This window comes from Panthera pardus, unplaced genomic scaffold, assembly GCF_024362965.1.
Source record: "Panthera pardus isolate Hobbes unplaced genomic scaffold, ASM2436296v1 HiC_scaffold_9, whole genome shotgun sequence".
NCBI classification, from domain to species: domain Eukaryota; kingdom Metazoa; phylum Chordata; class Mammalia; order Carnivora; family Felidae; genus Panthera; species Panthera pardus.
Genome location: NW_026527024.1, coordinates 1,359,789 through 1,384,557, shown reverse-complemented (window position 1 = coordinate 1,384,557; position 24,769 = coordinate 1,359,789). Strand labels below are relative to the sequence as shown.

Genomic DNA, 24,769 nt, shown 5'->3' with positions numbered 1-24,769 from the left:
TCGGTGCTGACAGCAAGAAGCCTGCTTGGGATTCTCTCTCCCTCTCTCTCTGTCCCTACCCCACTCATGCTCCCTTGCTCTCTCTCGCTCACTCTCTCTCTCTCTCTCAAAATAAATAAAGAAATAAACTTAAAAAAAAAAGAAATAACAAATGTTGGTGAGAATGTGAAGAAAAGGAACCCTGTACACTGTTGGTTGGAATGTAAATTGGTGAAGCCACTCTGGAAAACAGAGTAGAAGTTCCTCAAGGAATTAAAAATAGGGGTACCTGGCTGGCTCAGTTGGTGGGGTGTGTGACCCTTAATCTCGCTGTTGTGAGCTCAAGCCCCATGCTGGGTGTAGAGATTACTTAAGAATAAAATCTTGAAGAAGAAGAAGAAGAAGAAGAAGAAGAAGAAGAAGAAGAAGAAGAAGAGGAAGAAGAAGAAATTAAAAAAAATAGAATCACCATATGATTCATCAATCCCACATCTGGGTGTATATCCAAAGAAAATGAAATCAGGATCTTGATGGATACCTGCACCCCCATGTTCATTACAGCATTATTCATAATAGCCAACATATGGACACAGTCTAAGTGTCCATCAATAGATGAATGGATAGGGGCACCTGGGTGGCTCAGTCGGTTAAGCATCCGACTTCAGGTCAGGTCATGATCTCGTGGTTCATGAGTTTGAGCCCCACATCGGGCTCTGTGCTGACAGCTCAGAGTCTGGAGCCTGCTTCAGATTCTCTCTCTCTCTCTCTCTCTCTCTCTCTCTCTCTGCCCCTCCCGTGCTTGCTCTCTGTCTTTCTCTGTCTCTGTCTCTCTCTCACACACAAAAATAACAAACATTAAAAAAAATTAAAAGAAAAAAAAGAACAGAAGAGGAGAGGAAGGAAGGGGAGGAGAGGGGAGGAAACTTCCATTCTGCTCCAAAGACAGCAGTTAGCTGGCAGCCTCCAACTATGACACTTTCAGGACCCACTTCAGCTTTGAGCCAAAGCCATGCCCTTCCCAGCCAGTCCCTAGCCAAAGGCTGCCAGTGCCCAATGCAGGATATCATCACTATGGGTCAGTCTTTGCCCTAGAACCCACTATTCAGATGTGCAGCTCTCCCTACCCAAGCAGCGCCTCCCCTGTTTCCTCCTGCATGTGTCAGACCTGCATCACAGTGTGGAAGCTCTCTCAGACCAATTCTGCTTCCTCTTTATTTTTTTGAAAAGGTTTTACGTTTATTTCTTTATTTTGAGAGAGACAGAGACAGAGCAAGCAGGGGAGGGGCAGAGAGAGGGAGAGAGGGAGAGAGAATCCCAGAAGCAGGGCTTGAACTCAGGAAACCATGAGGTCATGACCTGAGCCAAAAAACAAGAGTCAAACGCTTAACCGTCTGAATCACCGAGGCAGCCCTCTGCTGCTTCTTTAGTCTTTAACAGCCTTGGCATCACCCCTGTGCCCTGTAAGCCTCTGGCACTCCTAATTCTCAGCACGTGCCTCTCGGAGGAACCCACATGGCAGTACTGTCGCATGTCTCAAGCGTGGTCCTAAAGGAAAGTGGAGACGGATGTTAGGTCTTGCCTGGGAGAAGATGCCACATTGCTTAGCCCACCCATCCCCCACCTCATGCAGCTCCAATGTCACCTGCTCAACCTAGGGTGGCACACTGGGGTTTGTGCCTGCCTTCAAACAGAAGAGAGGCTCTGGGAAGAGGCACAAAATGCCTTCTAGGCTTTATTCCTTCCATGCTCTTGGTTCTAATTTATTTGTCCTTGCTCTAGTGAAATGCCCAGAGTGGAAGATTCCTGAGCTGGCAGAGGCCTCATGAAATGGCTGTCACCCACTCTAAGGTCCTCATGCACCCAAGATGCAAAAACCTCACCAGAGTCAAGGTGTCTAAACATCTGCATAGCCTCTTCATGGAGGCATGGTCTGCCCCGGAGTCAGAAAAATAGAAATCAGGAGGACGTGAATTTATAATATAATTCATCTTTATTATTTCACTCAATTGAATATACTTATACATACATTTTCCAGAATGTGTCATTTTCAGGGTTATGCAGAGTACAACAGTATTGATGGTGATGGTCCATGCTCTGATAAGTGGGTTAATCTTGAAGGCAACTGATAACTTTCCAAAAATAAAAGTATATGGATGATGTAGATCCTGTCCTCAAAGCATATATAAAACAGTTAATACTGACAGCATCTGACTACACCTACCTGGAAGAAAACCCCATGGTTCTCGTCTCAAATATTGCCCGTACAGGCGCCCCTCAACATAACCTGCTCAAATGTCAGGGAACACCACCATCCTGGAACGGAGAAGCAACCTTAAGTGTGGAGGCCACATTCCACACCAGCCTCAGACTGCCTACCCTCAGACTTCCTGATGTGAGACACAACAAGCCCCTAGTGTGTTCGAGACTATTATTTGAATCCTCTGAGCTTTACCCTAATTCCTAACCCACGGGGATCCAAAAAAGAGAGAGAGAGAAAAGTGCAAAGGAATTTTCAACTTGTCTGGAGGCAATCTAGAATTCTACATAGAATTCTGGAACTTTGCAATGTTGTCTCATGTTGGCAGTTTTACCACATTGTGGATTTTTGTTCTACTGTCTTTCACTGTGATGGTTAGCAATAAAATCTTTGGAAACCTCACAGACTCATGGTCATTTCCTAAGGAACAATAAAGAAGAGTAGACTGGGGCCCACTTTCCATTCAGGCTTGGAATGAAGACAGCACTAAAGAATATCCGCCCCAGGAAGAAAAGAATGTGCTGGCCCTGAGTTCTGCCCAATGGCGACAAGGCAGCTCAGGAGACCAGCATGCCTGACAAGCATCCCTGGGCACCCAGAGGCCCACGGGATCCAGCTTGTCCACTCTGCCACACCAGGAGTTGGCTGGACACTGCTCATTACTCTACCCTCGTGTGTCTGGATCCCCTGGTTCGTGGGTATTTGTCTGTATTCTGACCCCGGGCTGGCCTTGGTCACCGTGTCTGTCCTGACTCCACTCTATGTCCACAGGTGAGGTGATTCTTGTGATTTAATTCTGACCCTCAATGGCCACTCAATCTCAGGAGCCTCTTTCAAGATTTCCCCACCTAATTTCTCCTTTCTCCTTTCTAATCCCCTGCCCCAGGCTGACAATTTATTCACCTACTAAGAGCTGAAACATTGCAAGGTGGCCAGCATGTGCCTTTCAAGCCCTCTAAGACATGGACCCTCCTCCCCTCCCACCAGCCCTACCTCACACCCATCCCCAACTGAGGGTGTCTCTAACTTAAAGACACCCCACGTCCATCAACTACCGATGATACCATATCTTTTAAATTTTTCAGTAAGCTTTTGGGCTTGTCCTTTTCCTGGTTATTTCTAATGATTTTTTTGACATTCTCCCATTCATGGGGGTAACCATGCCCTCTGTGGCTATTTATCAGATCAACGGCCATTGTCAAAAGAAGACTTGCCTGGTTTTCCCTGGCTTGGCCAGTTTCTTTGTTATTAAAAGCACACACTCGCTCCTCACACTTCTTAGTTATGCTCTTAAGAGCTTTGTTATCTGTCTCCTGGAGGTAAACTTTGAGGTCCCCCCCTTCTAGGTCTTCCTTCCGAGTGAACAGCACAATCGTGTACTTCAGAACTTCCTCCCCAAAGATGGTCTCTAGATTCTTCACTGTCTTTTTGTCCTCCTCAGTGAAGCGTCCCAGCTGGAACACCAGGACCAGAACTATGTTCCCTCCCTCACAGCAGGACAAACAGTGTTTGACCTCCTCCTCCAGCCCAGATGGAGGAGTGCTGGCCGTCAGGCAGAGCAAGGGACTGTCCACAACCACAACCCTCCACCCTTCCCACATCCTCCTGCTGCTCTGGCTCTTCCTGGTGACCAGCTGTGTTCGGAGCTGGTCGAGGAAGTCACGCCTCCCAAGGATGGTGTTCCCCGTGGCGCTCTTCCCGGTGCCGCTGCCCCCCACGAGGACAATGCTCAGCATGTCTGTCAAAAGGAAAGCAGGAAAGATTCATGACCATGGGCAGATCTGTGTGCGACTTTCAAAGTGATGCCAGACATCACAGCAGAGGATGCTCAGAGAGCACTGTGGCCACCCCCTCACCCGGCAGCTCCATCCCCAAGTATGGGGGTGGGGGGCGGCTTCTTCCAGCCAAGCACTCTGTGAACCCACAAGCACGACTTGGACCACCGTCTCTGCCCAGTGCTCACCCATGACATGGCCACTGTCCTTATCTCTGAACTTGCTCCCTCTTTCTGGTACCTCCTCTGACTCCTGTGGGTGCTACTGGCTGTATGACCCATCACCTACTCAGATACATCCGGGCTATACATCTCATCTCTTGGGCTTCTGTTCCTGCTGCAACTATGGCTTCCTGTTGCCAACCTAGTGCTGTAACTGCAGCAAAATCTCCTCGATGTATTTGAAAATTTATGCCATAGAACTGACTTTTCATGAAAAAGCAACTACATATATTATCAACAGATTACTAGTTCCTTCATTCGGACCATGCTACAATTCATGTCTCATTAAAACCACATTAAACTGAACTGTGTCTTTCTTTCATCAAGGAGTCAAAGAGTACTTAGAGGTTATAACCGTGAACACGCCCTCCCCTGTTCTGTGGGGCAATGACGGAGAACAGATGTCCTTCTAGATGGAATGACAGATGTACAGAGCCCTTGCAGAGTGTGCTAGTGGGGACTCCTTGTGACTCTGCACTTGTCCTGTGGTCTTTCTCTTCCACACTGCCTTTTTCCACAGTTCTCCTCAATTATGCATCGCTGGCCAAGTTACCAATATCCACCCAGAAACAAAGAGTGAGGGAAGCCTACCCTGTTCTGTTCCCCCAGGGGAAATTATTGAACTGCTTGTCCTGAACCCACAATCTCATAGTTATGCGTAAAGGATGAAAAAGAGATTAATCCTCCCACATTCCCACATTTGTCACAGGCTTCGGTCCTTGCTCCCATACCCTCGGAAGGTGGCTCCCAAGAACCTCCATGATCTCCCACTTCATGTAGAGGCACGAGCCCTCCATTTCCATCATTGTTCCAGATAGCTAGTGTGCTCTCTGCGATGTCCTCCAGCTTTCTCCCAGCCATCCAAACTCTGCCCATTTTCTAAAGCCCATTTCAAACTGGGCTTTCTCCACACAGCCTCTCCTGACATTCCCGCATATCTATGCTTCTTCAGGAGGCTCCCCAGCACCTGGGGCTCCATGGCAAATATGAAAGGGCTCTTTTGAGTCTGTATTCTTCCCAGGTGAGGACATTTGCCATGGGACAGAATGGGATGACTCATACTGGCCTGGAAGAATCTCAGTTCAGGGCAATAGAGTATGTAGCACAGAGTGCATGGGGACTTCTGCTAAAAAAGCAGGTAGTGGGGCTGGACTGAGAAACCCATCTAGCTGGGGCACCTGGGTGGCTCAATCGGTTGAGCATCTGACTTCAGCTCAGGTAATGCTCTTGTGGTTCGTGGGTTCAAGACCCACATCAGACTCTGCTGTCAGCATGGAGCCCACTTTAGATCTTCTCTCTCCTTCTCTCTCCCTCCCTCAAAAATAAATTATTAAGCTTAAAAAAAAAGAGGGGTGCCTAGGTGGCTCACTTGGTTAAGCATCCAACTCTTGATTTCAGCTTAAGTTATGATCTGAGGATTTGTGGGTTCAAGTCCTACATCAGACTCTACACTGACAGTGTGGAGCCTGCTCAGGATTCTCAACTCTCTCTCTCTCTCTCTCTCTCTCTGCCCCTCCCCTGCTTGGTCTGTCTCTCTCTCTCTCTCAAAATAAATAAATAAACTTTTTTAAAAAAAGAACCAAGAAGTTAAGAGAGGGAAAGAGAGAGAGATGGAGTGGGCTTAAGAGAAAGAGAAGAGCAAACCAATGGTTCAGAACTATCTCATCACCACCGCTGAGTCCTGAGCCCCAAACCACAGATACACTGTGGGGGAAACGGGAGATTAGAAAAAGCTCAACTCCTTCCCTTAAGTCCTTCACCATCCCCTTGGAGAGATGGGATAAGGATCAGGAAGGAAAAATTAAAGAGTTCGAGGTGTGGACAGTGTGCGGGGGGAAGGCTCATTACCTTAGGAACATTTGAGAAAGGAAGGAGAAAGAGAAAAGCTCGTCAAGAGCCTGGACCTGTCCTTTTTAGCTTCTCTCTGCCCTTCAGAAAATAGAAAGCTCTTGCACATGTCACATCTAGCTGTCAAAAGCATATATAAAATGTGTTTTACACAATATGTACCTTCCTGGCTGATGACGCATGGCTTGGCCCTGTTCTGCAGCACCAGGTCCACGATCTTTTGTAGGAGCTCGTCCACCTGGCACTGCTCCTCTGCCCCCGTCAGTCTGTAGTTGAAGGCGCTATACCGGTCTTTGCATTTCTTAATGAGCTGGTAGAGAGCTTCATTATTGCTTTTCAAGAACATCTCTAGATCCTGGTCCCCTAGATCTTCCTTCCTGGTGAGGAGGACGATCATGTACTCAATGAATTTCTCTCCAAAAATGCTTCGGATGGTGTCCAGCACAGCCTCATCCGTCTTGGTGAAAGAGCCCAGCGGGGTCACCAGCAGGAAGGCATGGAGGCCTTGAGGGGCATGTCTCTGAAGCTCAGCTTTAATGTCCTTTGAAGATGCAATGTCCGGAGTATCAATGACCCAAATTTTCCTCCCTCTCCAGATTCTGCTCACAGACGCAAACATCTGGGTTACCGACTTTTCACTGAATTTGGTCTCAAAGACTCCCTTCCCCAGAAGGCTGTTCCCGGCGGCACTTTTTCCGGCTCCACGCTTCCCCACAAGCAGGATCCTCAGTTCCAACAACTCAGGGCTCGGTTCACATCCTGTGGCCTGCAGCTGCTTTTCCCCTGGCCCTGTGGGACAAAAGGGCAGATTCAGAGTCTCTTCTTGAGGCCGAATATGGAGATGTGGACAGGTTTTATGATTTCTCCTCCTTGCCAGTTTTTACAGAGAATGGCAGTAATGCTCTGAACAGCAGGACTATAGTCCCGGGTCAGAAGTCACTCACCCATTCAAGTAAAAACCACAAAGGCGGCCACGAATAAATTAGGAGATGTGTAAAAAGCTCAAGACCTCCCAGAAACATGAAAATCAGTTAAACTTGGCCTTTACAAGTCTTCGTCCTTAGATTTCCTTTCATTTGCTACCAAAGTCCATGAAGTCCATGGGCTGAGGCAGGACAAGGGAGAATCTGAGTTTAAAATGCCCCTTGGTGGTATATTCATAAAATGTTAGACTACTCAGCAACCAAAAACAAAAACAAAACAAAACAAAAAAGAATGAATGAATAAATGAACTATTGATATGCAACACGCATGGATCTTCTAAACATGCTAAATGAAAGAAGCCAGACACAAAACCACATGCTATCTGATTCCACTATATGAAGTTCAAGAACAGACAAAATTTAATCTATGTGGATAGAAATCTGGGTTGCAGTTCCCTTTGGGGAGAGGCAGCAGGAACTTAGGTAAGGTGACGGAAATGCTCAAGATCTTTATCTAGAGGATGGTCACTATGGGTAGATACATAAAGTCACTGAGCTCTACACTTAAGATCTGTGCATTTCACTCTACATTCATTATGCCTCAATACATGACTGTAGAAACTTGTGCCACAAAACTGTCTCTGCACACGTGCCCTGTCCCCATCACTTCTCCTTGATCCAACGTCAACACCAGACCTCCATGCTGAGCAAAGGGCAGAGTCAGCAATACAGAGAATATTCAGAGTTTGAGGCATCCTAGGCGCTAAGGGTATGGATTGTCACTTGGTGTCAGAGCCGCCAAGTCTGGGAGGTGGAATGAACACGGCATTTAAAGAAAGCCACTGAAATGCTAGTGACACCACGTCCTTGTTATGTTGCCTTGGGAAAGCTCCTACTTTCTTCCAAATCACCTCATACAAGGCTACATCGTATAAAAGGTCACTTCCAACTTTTTGAGCCACCCTGTGGCTACCCATGGTGTGCTATTTCCTCACCACCACGAGGCAAAATTTGGGGCCATAACAGGTAAGTTCCTTCAGGTCTTGACAGAAGGGCATCCGGAGAATTTTAAATCCCTACTTCTGCCTAAGCTCACATCTTTCTGGCTAAGTTTACTCATCTGTCAATGAGACTAATGATAATACCACCCTCTTCCTAGGGCTGTCATGAGGAATATACTTTAGGGTTGTTAAGAATATATGGTTGTTATGAGAATTATATTTATACACTAGGAGGATTGAATTATTTCTATATATTTTTCCAGCACATAATGTCAACTGCAATTATTATCATTATTAAAATTGAAATAATAATAAAAGAATAATTATTTTATTTAATAAATAAAAATGCTATAAACATTCTAGTTAATTAAAATTATTATTATTATTATTATTATTTTATTGTTATTATTTGGGGGAGTTCTATGGGGACAGAGATCTCACCTACCTTATTCATTGCTGAATATTCTGTGCTTGCACAGAGCTGGCCCAGAAATAACGTGAGAGTCCATCAATAAAGGGATAGTTGGGGGCACCTGGGTGGCTCAGTCAGTTAAGCTTACAACTTCAGCTCAGGTCATGATCTCACAGTTCATGAGTTCAAGCCCCACATCGGGCTCTGTGCTGATGGTGCAGAGACTGCTTGGGATTCTCTTTCCCTCTCTCTGCCCCTTCTGTGCTCTCTTACTCTCTCCCTCTCTCTCTCTCTCTCTCTCTCTCTCAAAATAAATAAGTAAACTTAAAAAAAATTTTTAAGCCTGATTTAAAAAAAATAATAAAAAAAAGGAAGGAAAGAAGGAAGGCAGGAAGGAAGGGATGGTTGAATTAGGCGTGTACGCCCTTACCGTGAACAAAACTGCATCTACTAAACAGAGCGAGGTAGATCTATATGTATTGATTTGTGCAGTGTGCAGGATGAATCATTAACGGCAATCATTACATGGATACTGAACTCCATTACGGAATCCTATAAATTAGTGCTCCCCAAGAAGGTAATTTCTGCTTTCCCAGTAGGAGCCAACATTGTATATATAGTCTTGGATCCAGGGCCAGGAAGACAAGGCTGAGTCACAAAAAAAAGCCATGAAAGACAAGCCCACCTCCACAATATTTCAGAGAAAGCCAGGGACACCCACTCCATGTCCACCACCTTTGCTGCTGCCATACCTACTCCCAAGTGTTAGGAGTTTCCTGGGGGACAGGTTGTGGACACCAACCTGAGCAAGGTCCCTAGAGCGCATCTTTGTTTCTAATTATCTATTTTTTCCACTTCATTTTGATGCCTAATGCATTCAAAAGAATATAGATATGAGCTTAACTTTTTTTTAATTTTTAAGTTTTTATTTATTTATTCATTTTGAGAGAGCACGAGCAGGGTTGGGGGACACAGAGAGAGGAAGAATCCCAAGCAGGATCCACACTATCACCACAGAGCCAGATGCAGGGCTTGAACTCACAAGCTGTGAGATCATGATCTGAGTCAAAATAAAGAGCTGGATGCCCAATCAACCACCCAGGCACCCCTGAGCTTAACATTTTTAAGGATCATCTTACCATGTGGATTGTCCCCCTTCTGAGATGTGGCTTCATTCACATGATCCTAGAAAATAAAGTGGGAAATGATGCTCAGAGACCCAAAATCTCATCTTTTCACAAAGCAAAGAAATGGAGACATAAGTATATAATTCAGAGTAATTTGATGATTGGGATGTGGTCAAATTCAGGCCATGGTCCTATTCCTTGTTGGCTTCTGTAGACCCATCCATAATGACAGTCGATCCTGAAACCCCATTGTTGCCACCACAACAGGCTTCCCAGAAATATGAAGATGGGTCTTGTTCTCACTCAGGTGAGTCCCATAAATGCCATCTAACCAAGGTATTTGTCCTGAAGCTCTAACTTTCCTTCTCCCCGGTCCCCAGTGGTAATAGCAATCCCTTCCAAAGTCTTCCAGAGTTTTTTCTGTTCCTGGAGAAAATCCAGAGGCTTAAAGACAGCTTCTGGATTCCCCAGAAGAAGAAACTAGCCCAGTGATGTTTGTGATGTGCATCTGAGGGACCAGGGGAAGGGAGGAGATTGGGAATCACGCTCCCCACACATCTCCGGTGCCTTCTCCCTGCACCACACCCCCGGTACAGAGATGATCCTTCTTCTGACGTGAGAGCCAGGAAAATTTGGAACCTTCTCCATCCAGGTGGGCAAATGGAGACAACAGAGGATGGAAGGCCAAACACACAGTTGGTATTCCCTTCCCCTGCCTGGCCAAGCCATACAGTCGCACCCCAAACTTAAATTGTCATGACATCAAAAGAGAAGGTGAAAACAATGATACACAATGTGGATGAATCTGCTATTCTTAGAAACTCCCAATACTTTATTTTAACCTTATCTTTGTTAAATTTCCATGCTAGCCAAGGAAATTTTCCCTCTGCTTTCTTACCTGGCCTTACCCCAAACCATTGATACCTTCCACCATCTCCCTCCCTGGGTCTTCTCCATTCAGCTCTGATTATCACACTTCTTTCTTCTTACCTGGCACAACTCAAGGTCTTTCATGTTCTTTAAATGGAAAACATTTTTACAATGCAAATGTGTATGATCTAAAAATTAATAATGTTTTTAATGTTTATTTATTCTTGAGAGAGACAGAGCACAAGCAGGGGAGGGGCAGAGAGAAAGGGAGACAAAGAATCCTATGCAGGCTCCAGGCTCCGAGCTGTGAGCACAGAGCATGATGGGGGGCTCGGATTCCACAATCCATGAGATCATGACGTAAGCCAACTAACCCACCCAGATGCCCCTAAAAATTACTAATTTTTAAATTCCCAATCCACTACCAAAGGAACAATAGCTAATTCACATACATCCTTCTATGTTTTTCTAAGTTTATACAAACACACACACAAGCATATATGAACACATCGGGAGAACTTGGCTAGGTTTCAATCTGCTTAATACTATGTCCTGTACATCTGTACAAATCAGTACATATCGATCAACCCAATTTTTCTAGAAGATGCTATTTACTCCACAGCATGGATATGGAAAATTCCATACTAATGTAACGATTCCTGTATTTTTTTAAAGATTTTATTTTAAGTAATCTCTACACCCAACATGGGGCTTGAACTTAACAATCTCGAGATGAGGAGTCATATGCTCTACTGACCGAGCCAAATGATTCCTTTATTGATAGATCATAAGCTTATTTCTGGATTTACTATTTGAAAAGATGCAATGATAAATATCCTTATATATACATCTTTATATGTGCAAATGTTTTCCTTTCTTGGTAACAGGGTCCTAAAAGTGGGAATCTTGCTCAGTCTCTGGGTTGTTAAAGTCCTTAATGTCTCCATAACTTATGTGAAACTTATACACGTCCATGATAATAATAACAGTAATAATAATGGCAACTATGGAGCGCCTGGGTGACTCAGTCAGTTGGGCGTCTGACTTAGGCTCAGGTCATAATCTCATGGTTCATGGGTTTGAGGCCCATGTCGGGCTCTGTGCTGACAGCTTCAGATTCTGTCTCCATCTCTCTCTGCCCCTTCCCTGTTTGTGCTCTCTCTCTCTCTCAAGAATAAACATTAAAAAATTAAATAATAGTATAATAATGGCAGCTAATAATTACTGAATGTTTGCATTTCAAGTATTTGCAAATAACTTTGTCAGCATTTCATTAAACCCTGAGATACATAGTATTATCCCTTTTTACACAAGACAGAAAAATAAGATACTGTGGTCAACAAAAAGGATAGGAGTTCTGTCCCTCAGGGAGTCTGTGGGGAGGCAGCCATTGAAAGCACATACAGAGCAACCACTTGACTGGCTGATGGCCATGAGGAGGAGAAGCGCCCTGAGGGAAGGGGGGCTGTAGAAGCTCATCCCAGGGGCCCACAGGGAAGACTCTCTGAGCAAAGGAGCTCTAGCAGAGGCAGACCTGGAACAGGGTGGGATGGGAGAGGGGAAGTGTCCAGGTGGAGAAAATTCCAAGTTCAAAGCTCTAGAGCACACATGAGTATAAGTCAAGGACCCCACAGGGAAGGCCGGTGGGACCAACACATAAAGAGCAAGTTAGAGGGTGAGGGGCCAGCTCAGGTCAGGGATTCCAAACTTGATCTGAAGATCAACGTACAGTCACTGCAGGATTTTACACAACAGGGGGTTGTGTTCTGGGTACACTGCTGACAGTTCATTCTGTGCCCCTTATCCTCTCTGCTGGCATCCCTGTTCCATACAGCCTTCAGGGGAGAGACAGAGGCTATAAAGGAGAGAGAGAGGGAGATCAGGGCTAGGAGATAAGAGAGTGACAAGTTCTCCTGAGCCTCAGGGTCCTCCTCGTACATTGAATAGGTGTGAAGATTTGATCAGTCTGGGGGTCTGGGACTTAGCAGGTGCTCAGTAAATATTGCCTTCCTTCTCATTTCCATCCTGTTTGGGTTTAACACTCACCAGTTCTCAGAAGATTCACTCTGACCAAAGCTGCCCCCACGTTGGATTTTTGCTTTGCTTTACATCCATGGACACTTGCATTTAAAGACTCCTCTGTACCAACATTCACTTACTTATGCTCAATCAGGAACTGCTTCGTGTCTTCTGCATGAGTCACTCAAACAGAAGCGTGAGGTCCTCGAAAACAAAAGCCTGGATTTTTGTATCTTCCTTCATTACAAATATATTTTCCACTCAAGTCTAGAAATTAAATAAAATACCACTCTGGCTGTCGTGTAGAAAATGGATTGAGGGGTAAGGCACAAGAACGAATGAGGGGAAGGTTGTTTGTAAAACAGTACAGGCAAGAACAGAGGCTGGCTTGGAGCAGAGCGGGGGCAGTGGAGATGGAGAGAAATGCATGGATTCCAGGCACACCGATCACACAAGACCTAAGGACTTCTCAAATATCAGCTGCCAGCTAGTAGTAGCAAAGCCGACCTCTGGGTTTAGGTTCAAGGAGCATCAGGAGCATCACCACCATTTACCCAGTTGAGAGAAAACTGAAGTCTCATACATCTCAGAGGGAAAACCAAAAGTGTAACCTTGTGAAGCCTGAGATCCTGTAGGAGAGCCAAGTGGAGACATCAGACGGCAACTGGATAAGGGAGCAGGATTCAGAGGAGAGGCCTGGACAGGAGTGACAAATCTGGAAACCATTAGTGATCAACGGAGCTCAAAGCTGGAGGGCAGAGAATTGAGGAAAGCCTAGAACCACACCCTGAAGATCTCAACTTTTAGAGGCCATGTGAAGAGAACTCAACAATCTCCAGAGGAGCCAGAAAGAGTAGGAGGAAAAAAAACAAAAAGAGTATAGCTGTATTGAAGCCAAGGGAAGAAAGGGTCTATTTGTGTGTCCAATACTGTGAGGGAAAAACTTAAGTAAAGACTTAACTGTATCCATTAATTTGCCAATAAATTTCAAAGTCCAAAGGGTAATCCTCAAAGCAACCTACCATCTGGTGCCTCAACTTTCCAGATCATAGATAAACACCTCCTAAACAAAGCCTAGGTTCCATCACACAATGTGACAGGTCACTTATCCGTGCTTGTCTTCAACCCACTAGCTCTCACCACAAAGATCCTTGAGGACCTTCAGCATTTCTTACCAGGAATCCACTGCCTTCATTTCTGAGATTCACGATATATGGTCCTCCGTTTTCATCCACCAAACGCTGGACCATGCAGAGGAGCTCCCTCACCTGGACATCCCGCTCATCCTCACTTGCCTTGTTGTTAAAAGCGCAGTATCGGCCTCCACAGTTTTCAACCAACTCCCTAAGGGAGTTCTCATCTTCAATGCAATCTTTCAGTGAGTCATTCTCCAAATCATCCTTCCGAGTGAAGACAATAATGATGTGCCTCCTGGAGTTAGCTCCAAACACCTCCTGGATCCCCGTGACTGTCTCTATGTCCTCGACCTTATAAAAGCTGATGGGGATTACCAGAAGCAGGACGTGGAGGCTGGGAGCAGAGAGCTCGAAGCAGTGTTCAATGTTACATTGCTTGTCTTTGGCACAAGACTTTGAGGAGAAAAGGTCAGGGGTGTCAATGACCACAATCCTTCTCTCTTTTGTGAACCCACTCTCTCTCTGGCATGTTTTAGTCACCATCTGGTCACTGAATTTGGACACGAATGCAGCTTTGCCCAGAATAGTGTTTCCTGTGGCACTTTTTCCTGCACCACTTTTGCCTAAGAGGAGAAGCCTCAGTTCCGGCATGGAGCACTCTGGCTCCAGTTTCCTCTCCTGACACAGGCTCTGGTTGGTTCTGCTGGGATAAAAAGCAACACATCAGTGTTCAACCCATGCAAGAGTGGATAGAGGAGCAGCAAGAAAAATGCCTTCCTTTTTGGCTTTTCCCAAAGGATGTGGCCTACTGAAGTCAACTCAGGCTAGATTGGGATAAGAAATCCTGTTTCCCACAATCTTCTCCGTGCTCTTGTCTCTGAAATAAATCCACACTGGTAAGATGCCCAGCACTGTAGGGGCACCTGGGTAGCTCAATCGGTTGTGTCCAACTCTTGATCTCAGCTCAGGTCATGATCTCACGGTTTGTGGGATCGAGCCCCACATGGGGTTCTGCGAGGACAGCACAGAGCCTGCTTGGGATTCTCTTCTCTCCCTCTCTCTCTCTCTCTCTCTCTCTGCCCCTCCCTTGCTCGCTTGCTCTTGTTCTCTCTCTCTCTCTCAAAATAAATAAACACTTTAAAAAAAGATATTCAACACTGTTGACTGACTAAACCAACAACCCCCTTCTCTGTATTCATCACCCATTATACATGCTGGGGGAAACTGTGATAGACAGAATAATGCCCCCCCCCACCAGATGTCCATGTGCTAATCCCTGGAATCTGTGATTGTGTTATTTTACATGGCAAAAGGGACGTTGCCAATGTGATTAAGGCTCTTGAGACGGAGAGATAAGAGGATCCTAGAGGATCATCCAGGTGGATCCATTATAATCACACTAAAAGAGGTCCTTCCAAGAGGAAGATAGGAAAGTCAGAGTAAGAAAAAGGAGATGTGAGGACAAAAGCAGAAGTCAGAGAGTGAGAAAGATTTGAAAATGCTACACGATTGGTTTTAAAAATGGAATAAGGAGCCACCAGCCAAAGGCAATGCAGGCAGCTTCTAGAAGCTGGGAAAGGCAAGGAAATGGCTTCTGCTACACAGCCTCCTCCAGAAGAATCCTGCCCAACACTGATTTTAGGACTTCTGACCTCCAGACTGTAAAATAATAGCTTGGTGGGTTTTTAGCAACTAACTTTGTGGCAATTTGTTACAGCAGCAACAGGAAATTAATACGTTCTCTCTCCCAGCTTCCTTTCGACCAGGGGTGGCCATGTGACCCAGTTCAACCTGATGACAGTTGAGGGAATATTTGCCTGGGTCTTTTGGGAATGTTATTGTTTTCTTGATGATAGAGGCAGACTCAAGTAGAGAGCTCCTGTTCTCACCTCCTCCCCCTTCTTCTTTTTATTTTTTCTTTTTATTTTTTTTTAAGTTTTTTTAAAGCTTATTTATTTGTGAGAAAGACAGAGCATGAATGGGGGAGGGGCAGAGACAGAGAGAGACACTGAATCTCAAATACAGTCCAGGCTCTGAGCTGTCAGCAGAGCTTAAACTCGGGAACAGTGAGATCATGACCTGAGCTGAAGTCGGACTGATGCTTAACCAACTGAGCCACCTAGGCTCCCCCTTCTTCTTATTTGACATTTAAATGTGACATCTGGAATGGCAGCAGATATCATGAGGCAATGAGGTAACAAATAAGAGAACAAATGTTGTTGAAGGACCCCAGAGCAGAAAGATAAAAGGATCCCCGATGACATCACTGGGCTACCAAAACATCCTTGAGATTGCCCTTTTGCTAAGTAAACAGCTGATATTCTAATGATTTAAGCTGCTGCTACTCAGAGCATGGTTCACGAACAAGCGATATTGCCAATAACTGAGATCATGTTAGAAATACAACATCTCAGCCCCACGCCAGACTTGCTGAATGAGAATTCTTCATTTGACAAGTTCCAGGTGATTCTCATGAGCATTCAAGTTTGAGAAGCACTGGTGTTAAGCCACCATTGGTTAAAGATTAGCATTCCGGGGCGCCTGGGTGGCTCAGTCGGTTGGGCGGCCAACTTTGGCTCAGGTCATGATCTCGCGGTCCGTGAGTTCGAGCCCCGTGTCAGGCTCTGTGCGGACAGCTCAGAGCCTGGAGCCTGTTTCGGATTCTGTGTCTCCCTCTCTCTGACCCTCCCCGTTCATGCTCTGTCTCTCTCTGTCTCAAGAATAAATAAACGTTAAAAAAAAAAAAAAAAAAGATTAGCATTCCTAACTGAATCAGAAACCACTGGAAGAGCCAAGTTTCCCAGCACTATTTCTTTTTTTTTTTTTCATGTTTATTCATTTTTGAGCTAGAGAGACAGAGAACACAAGTGGGTGAGGGGCAGAGAGAGAGAGAGAGGGAGACACAGAACTTGAAGCAGGCTCCAGGCTCTGAGCTGTCAGCACAGAGCCCGATGCAGGGCTCAAACCCACAAACTGCGAGATCATGCCCTGAACCGAAGTCAGACGCTCAGCCGACTGAGTCACCCAGGCTCCCCTCCCAGAACTATTTCTTGAACAGTCCCTTTTCCAAATGATTCTGTCAGATACCAGGGGCCCATGTTTCCATGAGTCTTTCCCTAGGTTGTCTGTTTTGTCCACTGGACACTTTATTCCTGAACCAGAAAGCCTTAATTACTAAAACCAAGATGACTTAATGTTATTCTACTAAAAATATAACTCTAAAATGAGGCTTCATTATGTAATGGAGCAGGTTCCAACACCTTGCTATTGTTCAAAACTGTCACAGTATTCTTGGCTTTTTAATCCCCTGTAGAACTTTGAAAATCAGTTGTCATTGTCTTCAGGAAACCCTGTTGAAATCTAGAGTGTCGTTGCATTGAATTTGTAGCTTACTTTTATTTTTTTATTAAGTATTTATTTATTTTGAGAGAGAGACAGAGAGAGAGCACATGCACAAATCACAAGGGGGCAGAGACAGAGGAGAGAGAGAATCCCAACATGGGACTCGATCTCACAGACTGCGAGATCATGACCTGAGCTGAGGTCAAGAGTCGGACGCCCAACCGACAGAGCTACCCAGGCGTCCCTGCAGCTTAGTTTTAGAAGAATGGACATCCGCATAGAGTTGTTCTCCCCACTCCTTTTTTTAGTCAGTTTTAAATATGTTCTAATTTCAATCATTTCTTTTTGATCCATAAATTAAGAGAAGTAATTACAAAATTTAAAAATGAGCGGCACCTGGATGGCTCATTTGGTTGAGTGTCCGACTTTGGCTCAGGTCATGATCTCACAGTTTGAGCCCTACTTAGCTGAAGTGTCAGCTGGGGTCAAGCCTTTCATGGTTTTTCCAGACTGAACTGATCATCAACTCTTCTCTGGACTTCTGCAATAACAGAATCACTGATTCCCCCTGCTTCTACCCTTCTAGAGGCTATGGTCTGTAGACAGTCAGTGTGCTCCTGCACAAACAGGAGACAGATAATGTCATTCATCAGTCCAAAGTCCCCCCGTGGCTTCCCCCTGACTTGAAATAACAAGCAAAGCCTTTACAGTGGTCGACAAGACCCTACCCATCTGGATTCTAGCTGTCTCTCTGATCTCCTCTCCCACCCCTCTCCACATTGTTTTGTCTCCTGTAGTCACATGGACCTCCTTGCTGTTCCCCAAATGTGCAACCTTGGGCCTTGGTGCTGGTCGTTCACCTGAGCTAGAACACTCTTCCCCCGGACTCGTGCAAGGCGCATTCACCTCCTTTAGATCTTTACCGCATTGGCCCTGTGGGACAGATGGCCTTCTTCAGTCATCCTACATTTAACAGCAATCCCCCTACTGCATCCCAACAGCATTCTGCGTCCCCCACATGCCTGTTCTGTACGCCCCCAGCAACCACTGCAACCACCTTTCACATTGTGCATTTACTTGCTTATTGCTTTCTTTTGTCTCCCCATGGCTAAGAGGTAAGTCCCATGAGAAGGAGGACCTGCTTTATCTTGTTCACCATCGCATCTATGACCCAGAGAAGGCATTCGATAAGCACCAGCTGATAGTATTTACTTCATCTAACTTTGAAATTCTCTCTACCACCCTTGGTATGAAACCCTGTAAGAGCAGAGACCATGCCTGTCTTGTCCTGTGTCCCTAGTCCCTGATATTGTGCCTGGCTTAATAGTATAGGCTTAATAAGTGGTGTTAAATGAATGATCATGGGGTATAGGGGTGAGGAAAGGAAGAAAAACAGTTTTTAGAAATGAAGAGAGTGACTGAAGTGATGCCACTTTGAATTAAAAAAAAGAGAAGTAACTTCACACTGTATCCCAAGCCAATGAAGTGACATTTTTTGGAACATTAATTTTTTTTAAAAAAGACACTAGTGGGCAAATAGCTGAAGGAAGCAGAGACCTCCAGCAGGTCTGAAGAAGAAAGAAATTGATTTCCCAAGTAAGCTCCACTGCTCACATGATTACCCATCATAGTGTGTGTAAATTAATGAGCCTTTGCTAAACTGTGTGTTATATTGAATCAGGGACCCACCCAACCTACGCCCTTGCCTTGCGAACTTTTCTCTGGAGCAGAAGGGGTGCCTAGGTGGCTCAGTGGTTGAGCCGCTGACTTTGGCTCAGGTCATGATCTCAAGGTTCATGGGTTGGACCCCTATGTGGGGCTTTCACTGACAGCGCTAAGCCTGCTTCGGATTCTGTCTCCATCTCTCTCTCTCTCTCTCTCTCTCTCTCTCTCTCTCTCTCTCTCTCCCCCTCCCCTGCTTGTTCGTTCTCTCTCTCTCTCTCTCTCTCAAAAAATATTTAAAAAAAAAAAAAAGTCGGACAAAAGGTAACCAAAACTCCCCCTCCCTCACTCTCTCCTTTACCCACACTCCCCTCTGACCATCTCCCAGCCCCTCTGGAGACCCCAGCAGGGCAAGGAGAGAGAGAAAACGAGAGCTTTCACTCCAGAACTATAGTGACACTCTCCAGCAACCTGTACTTGTTCTCGGGGTATAGCTCGAGGGGGATGTGGGTTCAGCCGTACAAGCAAAGCTCCCAATGGTCTGGGGAATCTGCCCTGCACCCGGGAAGTTCAAGCCCACAGAAAGAGATGGCCAGAGAAGCTTCCAGAGCCTAGCCTGGGGAGGACGCACTCCCAGCCCCGCAGGTCAGGCAGTCATCAGGAGGACAGAAAAGCATTCAACGGTGACAGCCCAGGGGGCTCAAATGTAGGCAAAATCATAAGTCTTGTTTGGGGCAACCACCGGCCATCCCGAGGGCTCAGTTAAGGGGACCCGACAGCGCACGGGGTGGGGAACAAAAGCGAGCGTGGACGGGGCGGATCCGTGGCTACCAGCCTCCTCCCCCAACCCTGCCATCGGCCCCTCGCCGCCGAGCCCTCCTCGGGGAAGGCGAGGAGCCCGCCTCCCTCCCCCATCCCCCCTCCCCCCTCCCCCGCTCCCCCCTCCTCCCCGCGACCCGCCCGGCCTCGGGCCCCCCACCCCCCCCCCCCCCCCCCGCGCGGATGCGCAGGCACCTCGGCTCCGGCTCCGGGCGCGTCGTGGGCACCATGGCTCCGGAAAGTGGCCGAGAGCCCCGCAGCAGCCGGCCCAGGGCAGGAGGAGGGCCGCGCGGAGAAAAAGCAGGGGCGGGCCCTCAGAGGCGGTGAGGGTGGAGGGGAGAGTTGGGGCTGGTGCCAGGTCGCGGGGTGCAGACGAGGGACAGGCACGCCTCCCCCCCCCCCCCCCCCCCGGCCGCGCCCTCCTGGGGACACGAAGGGCAGGACTCGAGAGCGGAAGCTGGGCCTGGGGCTGCGGCGCCCCCGAGGGTTCCCCTGGAGAGGGTCATAGTGCGGGGTGCTCCCGTCCCTGGGACCGACGTCATGGAGCCTGAAGACGCTGAGCCTGGCCGGTGCGGGGACGGCGCCCAGCAGGTGGTGCTTCTCCGGCTGGTGTCCGCCACCCTGGGCACCTGAGACCCCTTCCCGAGACTGAGGAAACCGAGAAGACGCCGGTTTCCTTCTCCCACCCCCACCCTCTAGCAACTCCTCACACCCCTCCTGGGGGACCCTCCAACCAGACCTGGGGAACACGCTGCTTGCCAGGCTAAAGGGTTCCTTCTTAGAGCCCGGCTAACATTGAAATGCTGCAACTTCTATGCTTTCCAACAGCTTATAAACGAAACCCTTTTTGTGCGTGATGATAGTATCCGGAAGCTTCCTACTACAGGAGCCGGACTCTGAGAAAGACTATTATTTTATTATGGTTTTTATTTATTTTATTTTTGTAATGCCTTTTCAGTTTTGAAAGAGAGACAGAGCGTGAGCAGGGGAAGGGCAGAGAGAGAGAGGGAGACACAGAAGCAGGCTCCAGGCTCCCAGCTGTCAGCACAGAGGCTAGAACCCATGAAGTGAGAGATCATGACCTGAGCGGAAGTCTGAGCTTAACCAGCTGAGCCACCCAGGTGCCCTGATTATGGATTGTTAAAAAAACAACAACACACCAACATCACAGAATTTTACCATCTTACCGATTTTTTTAAAGTTTATTTATTTTTGAGAGGGAGAGAGAGAGAATCCCAAGCAGGCTCTGCACTACCAGTGGGGTTTGAACTCCAGGATCCCGGGATCAAACTCACGAACTATGATATTAGGACCTGAGCAGAAATCAAGAGTCCTAGGCTCTACTGAGCCACGCAGGCGCCTCCCCATCTTAGCCATTTTTAAGTGCACAGTGCAGAGCATTAAGTACCTTCCTTGTTGTGCAAGAGCTGGAGAACTTTGCCACCCTGCAACAATAAAACTCTGTACTCATTAGCCCTTAATGCCCCTCCACTCCCCCAGCCCCTGATAACGACTTCTCTACTTTCTGTTTCTGTGATTTTAAGGGCTTTAGATACTTCATGTACCTGGAACCAGTGTTTGCCCTTTGTGACTAGCCTTTTTTCGTTTAGGGGAGTGCCCTGGAGGTCCCTCTGCGTGACTGCTCTTTTCATGGGAATGCAGAAGCTGATGAATGGCCTTGAGCTCACGCTGTCCCACCAGGCTTGGTCTTTGAAATGTGTCAGGTGGTGCTAGACTTCCAGAGATCCTGCAAAAAGGAGGAGCAGTGGGGGCCCTGACCAGGTTTTGGGGGCTGCTCTGTCCCAAAGGGTCCAGCTCCCCTCTGGGCTGGTCATGCCCATCTTGTTAGGAAGCCAGAGAAAACCTAGGGATCCTGGCACTGCCCACCAAGGGCTCAGGTCTACACAGACTACCTCTTGGTGAGAAGAGTCTCTCCCATTCCCCACCCCATTTACTCCCCTGGCAAGGAAGACCCCATCTAGAAACAATCCCCACCCTCTTTGGGGGCACTAGGTCAATTCCATGAAAATCAATTCATTGAAGTAATTAGACAGAAGCTTTCAATCCCACCCTGTGATGATCCCAACTGTGTTGTTCCCAGAAGTGGAGGTCAGTTCAGGGGCAGAGAGTCACAGCCCTGTGGAGTATCAGTTCCCCAAAATAGAGAAAACAGTAAATGGAGAAAAAGCTCCCTTGTTCTGAAATATTAAGCATTTGGAGAGCATTCTGAGTAAAACTGCAGCTTCAAATAACTCCTCATTGATTTAGCAAGTTGATTGTTTGCTGAGTTGACCATTTTTCAGGAAAAAAAAAACCCCGATCTTTCAGTACATTGGCTTGTGGGGAATTGATTTCTGTGGGGAAGGCTGGGTGCGCTCAGGTCTGGGGAAGGATGGGGGTTCCCTGCCCCCTAGTGGCTTTGTGGCTAGCACTTACTCTCCCTTCTCCCTTCCTCTCAAAGAGGCTGAAGAGAGGGCTGGACTTCCAGAAATCATATAAGCCTGGAAGACACAAACTATGCAAACAAGGAGGAATCTACCAGGCTAGGCACCATATGAGACACAGGGGCCTAAAGACCTGCCAGACAAATCTCCATTCAAGGAGCTCAGTCAAATGAGGAGACTGAACCCTATGGTCATGGACCAATAGAACACGTGTTGTCACAGAGATGTGTTCAGGGGAGCGAAGAGGAAGGGCTGTAAGTCCTACAAGATGCAGAAACAGGGGCGCCTGGGTGGTTCAGTCGGTTAAGCACCCAACTCCTGAGGTCAGCTCAGGTCATTGTCTTACAGTTCATGGGATCCAGCCCCGAGTTGGGCTCTGCACAGACAGTGCAGAGCCTGCTTGGGATTTTCTCTCTCTCTCTCTCTCTCTCTCTCTCTGTCCCTCCCCCACTCATGCTCTGTCTCTCTCAAAATAAATAAATTTTTTAAAAATTATTGAAAATATGGAGACACAGCCAAGTGGGGAAACAAATTTACAAATAAATCCATAAACCATTCATTCTCTGTGGCAGGTACTCTCATGGAGGACATTACTAGACACACTGGAGGAGGAAACTGCCACACAGGGGAGCTTACGCCTACCCTGAGTCATGAAGGGCATGTAGAAATCTCCCTGCAAAGGACATTCAGGCAGAGGGATTATGGCAAACCCCACAGGCATTCGGAGTGCTGAGAGCAGTTTGGGCAGGTGGGGAAATGGCATCAGGCTGGAGGTAGAAGTGATGAGGGAGCATAAGGCAGGTTGAGGGCAAAGTACAGGCTAACAGCTCTTCTTCCTCACCTGGGGGGTACATGTGTGATATTCCTCGGACACTCCTGGCTGCCAAAGAACAGGGGAAAGGAAGGAAAGCAAATGTTTGACTGATAGAGATCACAGTCCTGCAGGGCAGGAGTCTCCTTCAGTGCACAGATAACTTAGTAAACTGCAAGAAAAAAGCAATATTATCCATAGCCTAATTTCCAGAAACCTATAGACTCCATTTCCTAGAGTCCTAATAACACCCTCATCAAGATGTAAGGGAGTTTAAGTGCTTGCCATGGCGATGTGGGAAACTAAGGCAGATGAAAAATTAAATTCCCTTACTGCCTACAGCCCATTGACAAGTCCTTGAAACAGGCAGAGTGACCTCCCTCTAAAAGCTCAGCTGCCTTGATGGTGACACTTTGTTAGGGGGCGAAAGGGAATCTTGGCTTAACATTATCCTGACCCCCCAGGATCCTGCGAGTCTCCTTAAACACATAAAAATTGGCAAACCTCCTTTATCTTTAACCCCCAAGTGTATGTTGGCAATTATACTCTAAGCATATGGCCCCTGATATACATCTGAAGGGTCTCATGACTGAGGTTTTACTAAGCTGTAATAAATGATGGTTTCCTAACAACGGCTAGCCCCTCAAGGCCCTGGAAACCTTGATTCCAAAATTCCTTAGACTTACTCCTTCCCTAACCCCCTCCCAACCTAATGGTATATATATGATCAGTCACACTTCACAATCCCAGTGCAGCTCTTTCTGCCCACGGGTCCTGTCCCCATGCTTTAATAAAATCCCCTTTTGCACCAAAGGTATCTTCAAGAATTATTTCTTGGCCATCGGCTCTGAACCCCACCATCACTTCAAACCCCATCAGAAAAACCTAGAGGCTACCAGCTAAAGGCTACTGCAATAGTCCAAGCTAGATGGACAGTGGAAAAAGGAACAGACTGATGATCTATTTAAGAGATAGAGGGGTGCCTGGGTGGCTCAGTTGGTTAAGCATCTGACTCTTGACTTAGGCTCAGGTCACGATCTCACAGGTTGTGAGTTTGAGCCCCACCTCGGGCTCCGAGCTGACAACATGGAGCCTGCTTGGGATTCTCTCTCTCCCTCTCTCTCTGCCCCTCCCCTGCTCACACACGTTCTCTCTCTCTCTCTCTCTCTCTCTCTCTCTCAAAATAAATAAACTTTAAAAGAGAGAGAGAGAGAAACAACAAAATCATTTTTAAGCAGACTAATTCAGGGTTGCTATTACAAGGATTCAGGCACCACATTAAAGAGAGGGCTCTTCACAGTATAGACATTTCCTTATTTCAAAAAATGTTGTTATATGTTGTTTAACTTCATAGATGGGAAATGTATGTTTCCTACAACGTTGGCAGATGGCTGTAAAGTCTCTTGCAACTAGATTTGTATATTTTGGCAGTTTTCTGATGGAATTAAATGTCTTACTCAAACAGAGTCCTTGTGTGTTACAGTAATGTTTAAGAAATAATATGCTTTAAGAGACTGTTAAAAACTGAGAACAAACTGAGGGTTGATGGGGGGTGGGAGGGAGGGCAGGGTGGGTGATGGGTATTGAGGAGGGCACCTTTTGGGATGAGCACTGGGTGTTGTATGGAAACCAATTTGACAGTAAATTTCATATATTAAAAAATAAAAAAAAATAAAAAAAAAAGAAATAATATGCTTATTTATAAGTATTTAACTTAGAAGAGACACCATTGTCTCATTCACATAGAGGCTAGTGGTCACCTCAGGCCGATTGGCTGTGGAACGCCTGGGGTCACAGCACTTCTGGTGGCCTCAGTGAAGGCAGAGCTGTGAAAGGCCCATGTTCAGGGTGGGGTGGGGGGAGAGATGATCACGTCAGCTCCAGGATACTGGGTCTCAGGCACCAGAGACAGGGCAGGCAGAGAAGTCCGAAACGTCATGACTGATTCCTCTTTCCCGTGTTATTCGTACCAAGCCTCCCACTGGAAACAGTTAGAAGTAAACAGATGTGGGGCGCCTGGATGGCTCAGTCAGTTAAGCGTCCGACTTTGGCTCAGGTCATGATCTCACCATTCCTGAGTTTGAGCCCCATGTGGGGCTCTGTGCTGACAGCTCAGAGCCTGG

The 24,769-nt window shown here is 46.7% G+C and overlaps 1 protein-coding gene across 1 annotated transcript; it reads right to left on the bottom strand.

Moving 5' to 3' along the window:
- Positions 1 to 1,950: 1,950 nt before the first annotated feature.
- Positions 1,951 to 19,720, bottom strand: GIMAP8 (GTPase, IMAP family member 8). Its single transcript, XM_053898685.1, has 5 exons — positions 19,587 to 19,720; positions 13,608 to 14,268; positions 9,556 to 9,601; positions 6,243 to 6,869; positions 1,951 to 3,974 (listed from the first exon to the last, which is right to left on the bottom strand). The coding sequence occupies exons 1-5, from the start codon at positions 19,619 to 19,621 to the stop codon at positions 3,259 to 3,261; spliced, it is 2,085 nt and encodes a 694-aa protein (XP_053754660.1). The 5' UTR covers positions 19,622 to 19,720; the 3' UTR covers positions 1,951 to 3,258.
- Positions 19,721 to 24,769: the final 5,049 nt, after the last annotated feature.

Bases quoted from the DNA above. Each gene is read 5' to 3' on its own strand.
- GIMAP8 (XM_053898685.1), bottom strand. From the start codon at position 19,621: ATGGTGCCCACGACGCGCCCGGAGCCGGAGCCGAG. The intron at 14,269-19,586 runs GTGCCTGCGCAT...TTATCCCAGCAG, and splicing joins CGCCCGGAGCCGGAGCCGAG to AACCAACCAGAGCCTGTGTC. The intron at 9,602-13,607 runs GTAAGAAATGCT...TTTATTTTCTAG, and splicing joins ATGAAGGCAGTGGATTCCTG to GATCATGTGAATGAAGCCAC.